The sequence below is a fragment of the Anomaloglossus baeobatrachus genome, chromosome 9, assembly GCF_048569485.1.
Source record: "Anomaloglossus baeobatrachus isolate aAnoBae1 chromosome 9, aAnoBae1.hap1, whole genome shotgun sequence".
Classification (NCBI taxonomy): Eukaryota; Metazoa; Chordata; class Amphibia; order Anura; family Aromobatidae; genus Anomaloglossus; species Anomaloglossus baeobatrachus.
Window position 1 is genome coordinate 16,674,682 of NC_134361.1, and position 12,361 is coordinate 16,687,042.

Here is a 12,361-nt window from a genome sequence, read left to right on the forward strand (position 1 = left end):
TGCTCTAGGACTTTGGGCCGGCTCCAGATTCTGGAGATTCTGTGGTTGGTGATATTGGACAGATTTACCCCTAATGGCTGAAACAACTGTCCAGATCTGTCCTAATGGCTGACTTCTCTGCACTATGTAACCCTTCAGCACCTTTTTGTTTTCGCTAACGAGAATAGTCCTGTTTCAGTTTCCTCAGAATTTGGGTTTTACAGTGAGAAACAAGAAACCGTTTTATAGTGAGAAAACCACAGGAACCACAAGAGACATATGCTGCAGATAACAGCGAGGAAAAAGCCCCACCAGACCCTGCACCACATAGCTACACCTCATCCACAGCCTGCCAGGTGCTAGCAAGTAATAAATGAGCAGAATAAACCATATAGAACATTTCAGAAGAACGCACTCACATCCTGTATTATCCTCCAGAGCTGCACTCACTATTCTGCTGGTGCAGTCACTGTGTACATACATTACATCACTGATCCTGAGTTACCTCCTGTATTATCCTCCAGAGCTGCACTCACTATTCTGCTGGTGCAGTCACTGTGTACATACATTACATTACTGATCCTGAGTTACCTCCTGTATTATACTCCAGAGCTGCACTCACTATTCTGCTGGTGCAGTCACTGTGTACATACATTACATCACTGATCCTGAGTTACCTCCTGTATTATCCTCCAGAGCTGCACTCACTATTCTGCTGGTGCAGTCACTGTGTAAATACACTACATTACTGATCCTGATTTTTTTCATGTTTTTTTTTTTTTAGAATACCCTACACAGAACAATTATGAGTGCAGCTCTGGATGTGACTGTAGACATGATGTAACTCAGTGTATGTATATACAGTGTGTATGTGTGTCTGTGTGTGTATATGTATATATATCTCTGGTTCTTCCTCATATGGAGGTTACAGATCCGAATATTACATAAGAATATGAGCGCTATAGCATGTAAATGTCAATTTTAATTAAAAAAAATAAAATAAATACGTAAGCGACTTTCCCATTGGGAAAATAGATATGACGTCTCTGCAGCAGCAAAGAAACAGAAGCAAAGCAATAATTCTGTCCAAAAATGTGGGGCAGAGATCCAGATCTCAGAGGTATTCCCATACACTGTGGATATGACCCCATCCGGCCCCGTATCTAACCGTTCACCCCTCGTGCATTCTCTGCTATATTACAATGCACCAGTTATACATCCTATATATCTTACCGTACACTCCTCGTACAGGCCAGATCCCCATGACGACCTCACACACCCCTTGTGTCTCCATACACGCCATCAAAATCCCCAAAAATCTCATATACCCCTCTAATATTCCCCATATTTCCACTGTCCCAGCGTCAGTCATCACCCCATTCATGTGTCCTTCCTAGCTCCATGTGTCAATCATCTTTTCTTCTTACGTCCTCTATACATCCATCCTACTTCCCGTGTCCTTAATCCTCCCTCTCCCCCATACTTTCTTCATATCACCACTATATGTCCCCATACTTTCCCTGTATCTCTAAGTATCCCAAATATACGCCGTATACATTTAGAATTTGTCCTTCATATGTGCCCCGGATGTATCTAACATGTTCCTCGTATCCACCTCACATGTCCCTCGTATTCATCTCACGTGTGCCTCGTATTTCCCTCACATGTCCCCCGTATTCACCTCACATGTCGCCCGATTTCTCCTCACATGTCCCCCCATACATTCCTCACATGTCCCTCGTATTCACCTCACATGTCCTCCATAAATCCCTCACATGTCCCTCGTATTCTTCACCTCACATGTCCCCTGTATTCACCTCACATGTCCTCCATAAATCCCTCACATGTCCCTCGTATTCTTCACCTCACATGTCCCCTGTATTCACCTCACATGTCCACCATAAATCCCTCACATGTCCCACGTATTCACCTCACATGTCCCCTGTATTCACCTCACGTCCCCAAAAATCCCTCATGTGTGCCCCCCCATAAATCCCTCACATGTCCTCCGTATTCACCTCACATGTCCCCTGTATTCACCTCACATGTCCCCAAAAATCCCTCATGTGTGCCCCCCATAAATCCCTCACGTCCCCCATATTCTCCTCACATGTCCTCCATATTCACCTCACATGGCCCACTCCCAATACGTCCCCTGACATCTGGACTCTGTAGGGGCCAGTACTATATGGCGGTGGCTCTGCGGGGGAGGAGACACAGCTGCCCACCAATCACAGTAATAATCATCCTACAATGGCAGCCGCTGGGCACTTACAGCGGAGGGGGAGGACCTGTACATGGTGACTCATTTCTGCGTAACTCTCCCCCAGCCTATTGTCTCTGCATGGAGGCTACGTACAGACCACGGGCCTCTCTGAATCGGTTGGGGGTTGTGGTATCCGCGCATTCCTGGTGAAGGCCTCAGTCCATCAGGGCACATATCCCAGCGCCCTCTGACACCCTATACATCATGTTGCTTGGTGACGCTTGCGCCGTTGTCAGCTGGACCTGCCGTCGTTCTGATCCGTCAGGTCTTTACTGTAGAAGATGTGCAGCTCGGTGCCGTCCACCAGGTCCTGCCGGGACAGTCTCCTCCGGAACTCGTCGGTGGTGAAGTAGTAGATGATGGGATCCAGGCAGCAGTTCATACTGGCCAGGCACAGCGCCACGGGGTGCAGGGTGAGGATGGTTCTGCGCTGTGAGCACGATGCGATCTTCTCGGCCTTGGCCAGGAAATCTAACGGGAAGCTGAAGTGATAAGGAGCGAAGCAGACGAGGAAGACGCCGGCGCAGGTCAGGATCATCTTCAGCGCCTTCCTCTTCTCCCCGAGGTCGTGAGAGGCGGCATGCGGCTCACGCAGCGACGTCACCGTCCTCCAGGTGCAGAACACGATGATAAGCAGCGGACTGACGAAGCCAAAGAGCTCGGCCGCGGTCACCGTCACGATGGAGCTGGCCAGTCCGATGTCCAGCAGAGGGAGGTCCACAAAGCATTTCTGCTCATTGCTGGCGCCACTCGTCTCGTTCCCGATCCGCAACAGCGGAAACGCGAGACAACTGACGCAGACGAGGATCCAGCCGGCGACGCTGACGTAGACGTCACACAGCCGCCTCCTGCCGGTGAAGTTGAAGGGGTAGATGAGGTACATGAAGCGGCGGACGCTGATGCAGACCAGGAAGAAGATGCTGGCGTACATATTTACATACTTCAGGTAGAAGCAGAACATACAGAGGAAGCGGCCGAATGGCCACGACTTGTGCAGGTAGTAGAATATCCGCAGCGGCAGCGACAGGACCTGCAGCAAGTCAGCAATGGCGAGGTTAATCATGAAGATGACGGCGCGCTTTGTCTCCTTCTTGTACACGTGGAACACCCAGAGCGCCAGGACGTTCCCGATAAGCCCCGGGATGAAGATGATGGCGTAGGTGATGGCGTACAGGTAATCCAGGAAGCGCCCGTCCACCCCACAGCCGTCTGTAACATTGCCACCAGTCAGCATCTTCCCTGCACTGGGATCCGCGCGAGCAGGGGTTAACTCAGCTTCTCCGATACCCCAGAGGTCATGGCTGAGGATCAGCTCCCTGAATTCGCCGCGTTGCACCACGCCATGTCGATAATTCCAAGGGTTTGATCTCCATATTTTCCCGGTTCTGTTGGATCCGTCTTATCTGGATTTGCTCGAAAGTAGTTTATTCGGCGAGAACCGCAGCGCCGTGATTTATAATGATCTTCATGGGGACTGCAAACACCGATCTGGAAAAGAGAAAACAAGCTGAGGTCAATAGAGGTCACTGGAGGTCAATAGAGGTCACTGGAGGTGAAAGGTAAAATAATAACGAACCGAAATCTACAAACAGCCATGAGTACGAGTCCTCGCCGATGTCCAGACCGATACAGAGAGAGCACAATACAAGTTCTACAATCCCCCAATAGATCTCATTAGTCACTGCTCCCCCAAACTTTACATAAATCAGTACAATGATGTGAATATAACACGCCTGAAATCCTTTCTCGGCCTCCTGTCATTATCATTCTCAGATCCATCAAGAAAAGACAAAATGGAGAGAAGGAAACATATTGCTACTCTAGTAAGTGTTTTATCTCACCCCAGTGCTGAATTCACAGTTTCACTGCTCAGCACGTACAATGTCAATGTACAATGTCCTTCATTATCCTGCTTTCTAGTAACTGGTTTATCTCACCTCAAAGCTGGATTCACAGCTACTTAGTATTAATGTATAATTGCTTTCATGCTGCTGCTTTCTGGTAAGGGTTTATGTCATCTCAGTGCTGGATTCACAGCTTCACTCAATTCTGATGTATAATATCCCCCAAGTTGCTTCATTCTACTAAGTGTTTTATCTCACCAATGTGCTGGTTTCCTACCTGCGCTGCTTAGTATGGCTGATTAATATATTTCAAGCTGTTGTTTTTTTTATCTCACTCATATGTTGTATTCACAGTTATGCTGCTCAGTACTGCTGTATAATGTCCTCCGTGCTGCTGCTTTCTAGTAAGTGTTTATCTCACCCCTGTGCTGGATTCTCAGTTACACTGCTCAGTACTGCTGTATAATGTCCTCCATGCTGCTGTTTTCTAGTAAGTGTTTATCTCACCCCTGTGCTGGATTCTCAGTTACACTGATCAATACTGCTGTATAATGTTCTCAATGCTGCTGTTTCCTAGTAAGTGTTTATCTCACCCCTGTGCTGGATTCTCAGTTACACTGATCAGTACTGCTGTATAATATCCCCCAAGATGCTTCTTTCTACTAAAGCCCCATTTACACACAACGATATCGCTAACGATATGTCGCCGGGGTCACGGAATTCGTGACGCACATCCGGCGTCGTTAGCGACGTTGTTGCGTCTAACTGCTCCGAGCGATTGTTAACGATCAAAAATACCACATCGTTGATCCTTGACACGTCGTTCATTTTCAAAATCTCGCTGGTCGTTGTGGACGTAGGATGATCGTCGTTCCTGAGGCAGCACACATCGCTGCGTGTGACACCCCGGGAACGACGAACAACAGCCTACCCTGCGTCCTCCGGCAAGGAGGTGGGCGTGTCATTAATGCGGATGGTCATCGCCCCTCCGCTTCTATTGGTCAGCCGCTGTGTGACGTCGCTGTGACGGCGCACGAACCTCCCCCTTAACGAAGATGTTGTTCACCGTCCACAGCGACGTCGCTAGGAAGGTAAGTACGTGTAACGGGTGTTAGCGATATTGTGTGTCATGGGCAGCGATTTGCCTGTGACGCACAAACGACAGGGACGGGTGCTTTCACGAGCGACATCGCTAGCGATGTCGCTGCGTGTAAACCAGCCTTAAGTGTTTTATCTCACCACTGTGCTGGATTCCTACGTACAAAGCTTATATTTCAAGCTGTTGTTTTCTAGTTGTTGTTTTTTTATCTCACTCATATGTTGTATTCACAGTTATGCTGTTTAATGTCCTCCATGCTGCTGCTTTCTAGTAACTGTTTATCTCAACCCTGTGCTGGATTCTCAGTTACACTGATCAGTACTGCTGTATAATGTCCTCCATGCTGCTGCTTACTGGAAAGTGTTTATCTCACCCCTGTGCTGGATTCTCAGTTACACTGATCAGTACTGCTGTATAATGTCCTCCATGCTGCTGCTTTCTAGTAAGTGTTTATCTAATCCCTGTGCTGGATTCTCGGTTACATTCATCAGTACTACTGTATAATGTCCTCCATGCTGCTGCTTACTGGAAAGTGTTTATCTCACTCCTGTGCTGGATTCTCGGTTACACTGATCAGTACTGCTGTATAATGTCCTCCATGCTGCTGCTTTCTAGTAAGTGTTTATCCCACACCTGTGCTGGATTCTCAGTTACACTGATCAGTACTGCTGTATAATGTCCTCCATGCTGCTGCTTTCTAGTAAGTGTTTATCTCACTCCTGTGCTGGATTCTCAGTTACACTGATCAGTACTTCTGTATAATGTCCTCCATGCTGCTGCTTTCTAGTAAGTGTTCTCACTCCTGTGCTGGATTCTCGGCTACATTCATCAGTACTGCTGTATAATGTCCTCCATGCTGCTGCTTTTTAGTAAGTGTTTATCTCACTCCTGTGCTGGATTCTCAGTTACACTGATCAGTACTTCTGTATAATGTCCTCCATGCTGCTGCTTTCTAGTAAGTGTTCTCACTCCTGTGCTGGATTCTCGGTTACATTCATCAGTACTACTGTATAATGTCCTCCATGCTGCTGCTTACTGGAAAGTGTTTATCTCACCCCTGTGCTGGATTCTCGGTTACACTGATCAGTACTGCTGTATAATGTCCTCCATGCTGCTGCTTTCTAGTAAGTGTTTATCCCACACCTGTGCTGGATTCTCAGTTACACTGATCAGTACTGCTGTATAATGTCCTCCATGCTGCTGCTTTCTAGTAAGTGTTTATCTCACTCCTGTGCTGGATTCTCAGTTACACTGATCAGTACTTCTGTATAATGCCCTCCATGCTGCTGCTTTCTAGTAAGTGTTCTCACTCCTGTGCTGGATTCTCGGCTACATTCATCAGTACTGCTGTATAATGTCCTCCATGCTGCTGCTTTTTAGTAAGTGTTTATCTCACTCCTGTGCTGGATTCTCAGTTACACTGATCAGTACTGCTGTATAATGTCCTCCATGCTGCTGCTTTCTAGTAACTGTTTATCTCACCCCTGTGCTGGATTCTCAGTTACACTGATCAGTACTGCTGTATAATGTCCTCCATGCTGCTGCTTTCTAGTAAGTGTTTATCTCACTCCTGTGCTGGATTCTCAGTTACACTGATCAGTACTTCTGTATAATGTCCTCCATGCTGCTGCTTTCTAGTAAGTGTTCTCACTCCTGTGCTGGATTCTCGGCTACATTCATCAGTACTGCTGTATAATGTCCTCCATGCTGCTGCTTTTTAGTAAGTGTTTATCTCACTCCTGTGCTGGATTCTCAGTTACACTGATCAGTACTGCTGTATAATGTCCTCCATGCTGCTGCTTTCTAGTAACTGTTTATCTCACCCCTGTGCTGGATTCTCAGTTACACTGATCAGTACTACTGTATAATGTCCTCCATGCTGCTGCTTTCTAGTAAGTGTTTATCTCACTCCTGTGCTGGATTCTCAGTTACACTGATCAGTACTGCTGTATAATGTCCTCCATGCTGCTGCTTTCTAGTAAGTGTTTATCTCACTCCTGTGCTGGATTCTCATTTACACTGATCAGTACTGCTGTATAATGTCCTCCATGCTGCTGCTTTCTAGTAAGTGTTTATCTCACTCCTGTGCTGGATTCTCAGTTACACTGATCAGTACTGCTGTATAATGACCTCCATGCTGCTGCTTTCTAGTAAAACACAGCAGCATAAGTTTCCTCCTGCATTACTTGCACTGATACATTGTAACAAACACTCAGCTGTGAGATCTATTAGGTCAGGATGGGGTTTCAAGTGTAGATCCTGTAATTGGAATAAATCTGGTAGATTACTGACCGTGGAGCGCTGCAGATCGGCTCCTCTCCGGCCGCGGGCGGCGCTTCCTCTTTTACTTCTAAGTAATTTCTATTTTTATGTGAAGATTTAGGAAATGTTATGATTCTTCTCACATGACGTCTCCAAAGGGAACCCCAACCCCCCGCATCGTCTTAAAGTGACCGCACACATCAGGGGTCGGTGGAGAGCGAGGCCCGAGACGCAGAATAACAATCCGCCCCCTGCCAGCGTCGCCATACAATGTAACTAATGATATCGCGGCACGAAGAACAATCTGCTGGAGGCGCAGGTCACGTGACCGGACCACCGCGTAACTGCACCCGAATATTCTCATCACAGACCGATGGGTGCAGCCCCCAAAACATCGAGATCTGCTGCAATAATCCTTAACCTGGAGATTATAACGGGGCACTCTGCTATAATAATCTGTAACCTGGAGATTATTAGGGGGCACTTAGCTGTGATAATCTGTAACCTGGAGATTATAAGGGGGCACTCCGCTGTAATAATCTGTAACCTGGAGATTATTAGGGGGCACTCAACTGTAATACTCTAACCTGGAGGTTATAAGGGGGCACTCCGCTGTAATAATCGGTAACCTGGAGATTATAATGGGGCACTCAACTGTGATAATCTGTAACCTGGAGATTATAATGGGGCACTCCACTGTAATAATCTAACCTGGAGATTATTAGGGGGCACTCCGCTGTAATAATCTGTAACCTGGAGATTATTAGGGGGCACTTAGCTCTTATAATCTGTAACCTGGAGATTATAATGGGGCACTCCACTGTAATAATCTAACCTGGAGATTATTAGGGGGCACTCCACTGTGATATTCTGTAACCTGGAGATTATAAGGGGGCACTCCGCTGTAATAATCTGTAACCTGGAGATTATAAGGGGGCACTCCGCTGTAATGATCTGTAACCTGGAGATTATAAGGGGGCACTCCGCTGTAATAATCTGTAACCTGGAGATTATAAGGGGGCACTCCGCTGTAATAATCTGTAACCTGGAGATTATTAGGGGGCACTCCACTGTAATAATCTGTAACCTGGAGATTATTAGGGGGCACTCCACTGTGATAATCTGTAACCTGGAGATTATTAGGGAGCACTCCACTGTGATAATCTGTAACCTGGAGATTATTAGGGGGCACTCCACTGTAATAATCTGTAACCTGGAGATTATTAGGGGGCACTCCACTGTGATAATCTGTAACCTGGAGATTATTAGGGGGCACTCCACTGTGATAATCTGTAACCTGAAGATTATTAGGGAGCACTCCACTGTGATAATCTGTAACCTGGAGATTATAAGGGGGCACTCCGCTGTAATAATCTGTAACTTGTTATATATACAGCACAAAAGTGTGTACACCCCTCACGTTTCTGTAAATATTTTCTTATATCTTTCCATGGGACAACACTACAGATCTGATCCTGTGATACAATGTACAGTGTCAGTGCGCAGCTTGTATAACAGTATAAATTTGGTGTCCTTTAAGTGACACAACACACAGCCATTAATGTTTAAACTGCTGGCAACAAAAGTGAGTACACCCCTATGTGACAATGGCCAAATTGTGCCCAATTGGCCAGTGTCCCTCCTCAGTGTCATGTGACTCATTAGTGTTACGAGATCTCGAACAAGGTCTCAGGTGTGAATGGGGAGCAGGGGTGTTACATTCGGTGTTACATTCGGTGTTATCTCTCACACACTCTCTCATACTGGTCACTGGAGGGTCAGCGGCTCCTCACGGCAAAGAATTCTCTGATGATCTGAAAACAGGAATTGTTGCTCTACATAAAAATGGCCGAGGCGGTGGCCAAGACCATACAGCGTAATAACAAGACAGGATCCACTCAGATCAGGCCTCGCCATGGCCGACCACAGAAGCTGAGTGCACGAGCTCAGTGTCATATCCAGAGGTCGTCACTTCAGAATAGATGTATCAGTGCGGCCAGCATTACTGCACAGGTTACAGGAGTGGTGGGGGGGTCTGCCTGTCCGTGCTCAGACTATATGCTGCACACTGCAGCACATTGCTCTGCATGGCTGTCGTCCCAGAAGGAAGCCTCTTCTACCGGCTCTGGGGGCTACAGTTCATTGAGGGAACCATGAATGCCAACATATAGTATGACATACTGCAGCACATTGGTCTGCATGGCTGTCGTCCCAGTAGGAAGCCTCTTCTAAAGATGATGCCCAGGAAAGCCGTAAGCAGTTTGCTGAAGACAAGCAGACTAAGGACATGCATTACTGAAACCGTCCTGGGCTCTGATGAGACCAAGATAAACTGATTTGGTTCAGTTGGTGTCAGTGTGTGTGACTGCAACCAGGTGAGGAGGACAAAGACAAGTGTGTTCTGCCTACAGTCAGGCATGGTGGTGAAGGGTTTTGGTTTGAGGCTGCATTAGTGTTGCCGGCTCTGGGGTCAACAGTTCATTGAGGGAACCATGAATTCCAACATGTCCTGTGACACACTGCAGCAGAGCAGGATCCCCTCCCTTCATATTCCAAGATAATGACCCCAAACACCTCCAAGACCACCACGGCCTCGCTACAGAAACTGAGGGTAAAGGTGCTGGACCGGCTGAACGTCTCCAGACCTAAACCTTATGGAGCATCTGTGGGGCCTCCTCAAACAGAAGGTGGAGGAGCGCAAGGTCTGTAACATCCACCAGCTCCGGGATGTCATCATGGAGGATGAAGAGGATCCAGCGGCTCCTGTGAAGCTCTAGTGACCTCCAGGCCCAAGAGAGGTAAGGCCATGCAGGAAAATAATGTCAGCCACACGAAACAGAGGACACCAAATTTACACTATTATACAAGCTGCGCACTGACACTGTACATTGTATCACACGGTCAGATCTGCAGTGCTGCCCCATGGAAAGATATAATAAAATATTTACAAAAATGTGAGGTGTGTACTTACTTTTGTGATATACTGTAATAATCTGGATCATGGTGACTAAGAGGCGCCTCCAGGTGGCACATCTGGGAAATGCTGGATATTTCGGATGAACACACAGCTGGACTTCTGGAACAATGTGTTCTGGACCAGAGGAGGCAGAAACAGACCTGACAGCTGCGGTGTAAAGCATGGTGGTGAGCTCTATTGTACGTAATAGGGTGGTCGCCTGCACATCCCTAATCCCTGTAGGATGGAGACAGGTTCAAGATAAACTCTTTGTGAAAAAACAGAACCCAAACCCCCAACCCAACACCGTCAGAGCTGAGCCCGGACCCCTGAGCTGAAACCCCCCGTGATGAGTATCAGAGATGGTCTTACTTTTGTGGCCGCAGATCGTAGCGCAGTGGGCTCCGTCCAGGCTCTGATCTCAGGTGAGCCGACTGTGATCTCGAGCAATCTGGTTGTGATCTTGGGTGATCCAGTTCTGATCTTGGGTGATCTGGCTGTGATCTTGGGTCAGCCGGCTATGATCTCGGCTGATCGGGTTTAAGCTCGGATGATCAGGTTCTGATCTCGGATGATCGGCTCTGATCTCAGGTGTTCCAGATCTGATCTCGGATGGTTCGGCTCTGATCTTGGGTGATCCAGCTTTGATCTGGAGGGACCTGGCTCTGATCTCGGGTGATCCGGCTTCGATCTCGAGTGACCTGGCTCTGATCTCGGGTGATCCGGCTTTGATCTCCGATGGTTCGGCTCTAATCTCGGGTGATCCGGCTTTGATCTGGAGTGACCTGGCTGATCTTGGGTGATCCGGCTTCGATCTGGAGTGACCTGGCTCTGATCTCGGGTGATCCGGCTTCGATCTGGAGTGACCTGGCTCTGATCTCGGGTGATCCGGCTTCGATCTGGAGTGACCTGGCTCTGATCTCGAGTGATCCGGCTTTGATCTCCGATGGTTCGGCTCTAATCTCGGGTGATCCGGCTTTGATCTGGAGTGACCTGGCTGATCTTGGGTGATCCGGCTTCGATCTGGAGTGACCTGGCTCTGATCTTGGGTAATCCTGCTTTGATCTCGGGTGGTCCGGCTTCGATCTGGGGTGAACTGGCTTCGATCTTGGATGATCAGCTCCACGCTTCTTTCTTCTTTCTCTCCACACCTGCAGTTCTCACAGACCAGGTCGGTCAGCGAGTCCAGGGCGGAATACAACCCCCAGAAAAATGTACAGGGAGGCAGCACTAATCCTTCACTGACAATGACTGGTGGCAGGTGGTGGGCGGGGCCTGTTTGATGGGCGGGGTCTGGTGATTGACAGCTTAGGCTCTGTGCACATGGAGGGTTTTTACTGAGGTTTTTGAGTAGTTTTGGAGGATGTGGGAGAATTTCTGCTCAGAGAATGTACATGTCCTTAATGACAAAGAGGAAGTGGGGTACAGCGAGACCCCCACCCTCCAAACTGCTGTATCTAATACTATCATGTGTGATACCGTCTGCTGAGCCATGTATCTACAGTGCTGGCCAAAAGTATTGGCACCCCTGCAATTCTGTCAGAGAATACTCCGTTTCCTCTTGAAAATGATTGCAATCACAAATTCTTCGGTATTATTATCTTCATTTAATTTGTCTTCAATGAAAGAAAAAAAAATGTCAAAGCAAAAATTGGATATAATTCCACACCAAACATAAAAAAGGGGTGGACAAAAGTATTGGCACTGTTTGAAAAATCCTGTGCTGCTTCTGTAATTTGTGTAATAACAGCCCCTGTAACTTACCTGTGGCACCTAACAGGTGTTGGTAATAATAAATCACACTTGCAGCAGGTGACATGGAGTAAAGTTGACTCAGCCTCTGTCCTGTGTCCTTGTGTGCACCACATTGAGCATGGAGAAAAGAAAGACCAAAGAACTGTCTGAGGACGTGAGACTCCAAATTGTGAGGAAGCATGAGCAATTTCAAGGCTACA

The 12,361-nt window shown here is 47.6% G+C and overlaps 1 protein-coding gene across 1 annotated transcript; it reads right to left on the reverse strand.

Annotated features, from left to right (window-relative positions):
• Nucleotides 1-990: 990 nt before the first annotated feature.
• On the reverse strand, nt 991-11,634 carry GPR174 (G protein-coupled receptor 174). Its single transcript, XM_075322385.1, has 2 exons — nt 10,779-11,634; nt 991-3,733 (listed from the first exon to the last, which is right to left on the reverse strand). Exon 2 carries the CDS (start codon nt 3,477-3,479, stop codon nt 2,478-2,480), a length of 1,002 nt encoding a protein of 333 aa, XP_075178500.1. The 5' UTR covers nt 3,480-3,733; nt 10,779-11,634; the 3' UTR covers nt 991-2,477.
• Nucleotides 11,635-12,361: the final 727 nt, after the last annotated feature.

Bases quoted from the DNA above. Each gene is read 5' to 3' on its own strand.
- GPR174 (XM_075322385.1), bottom strand. From the start codon at position 3,479: ATGCTGACTGGTGGCAATGTTACAGACGGCTGTGGGGTGGACGGGCGC.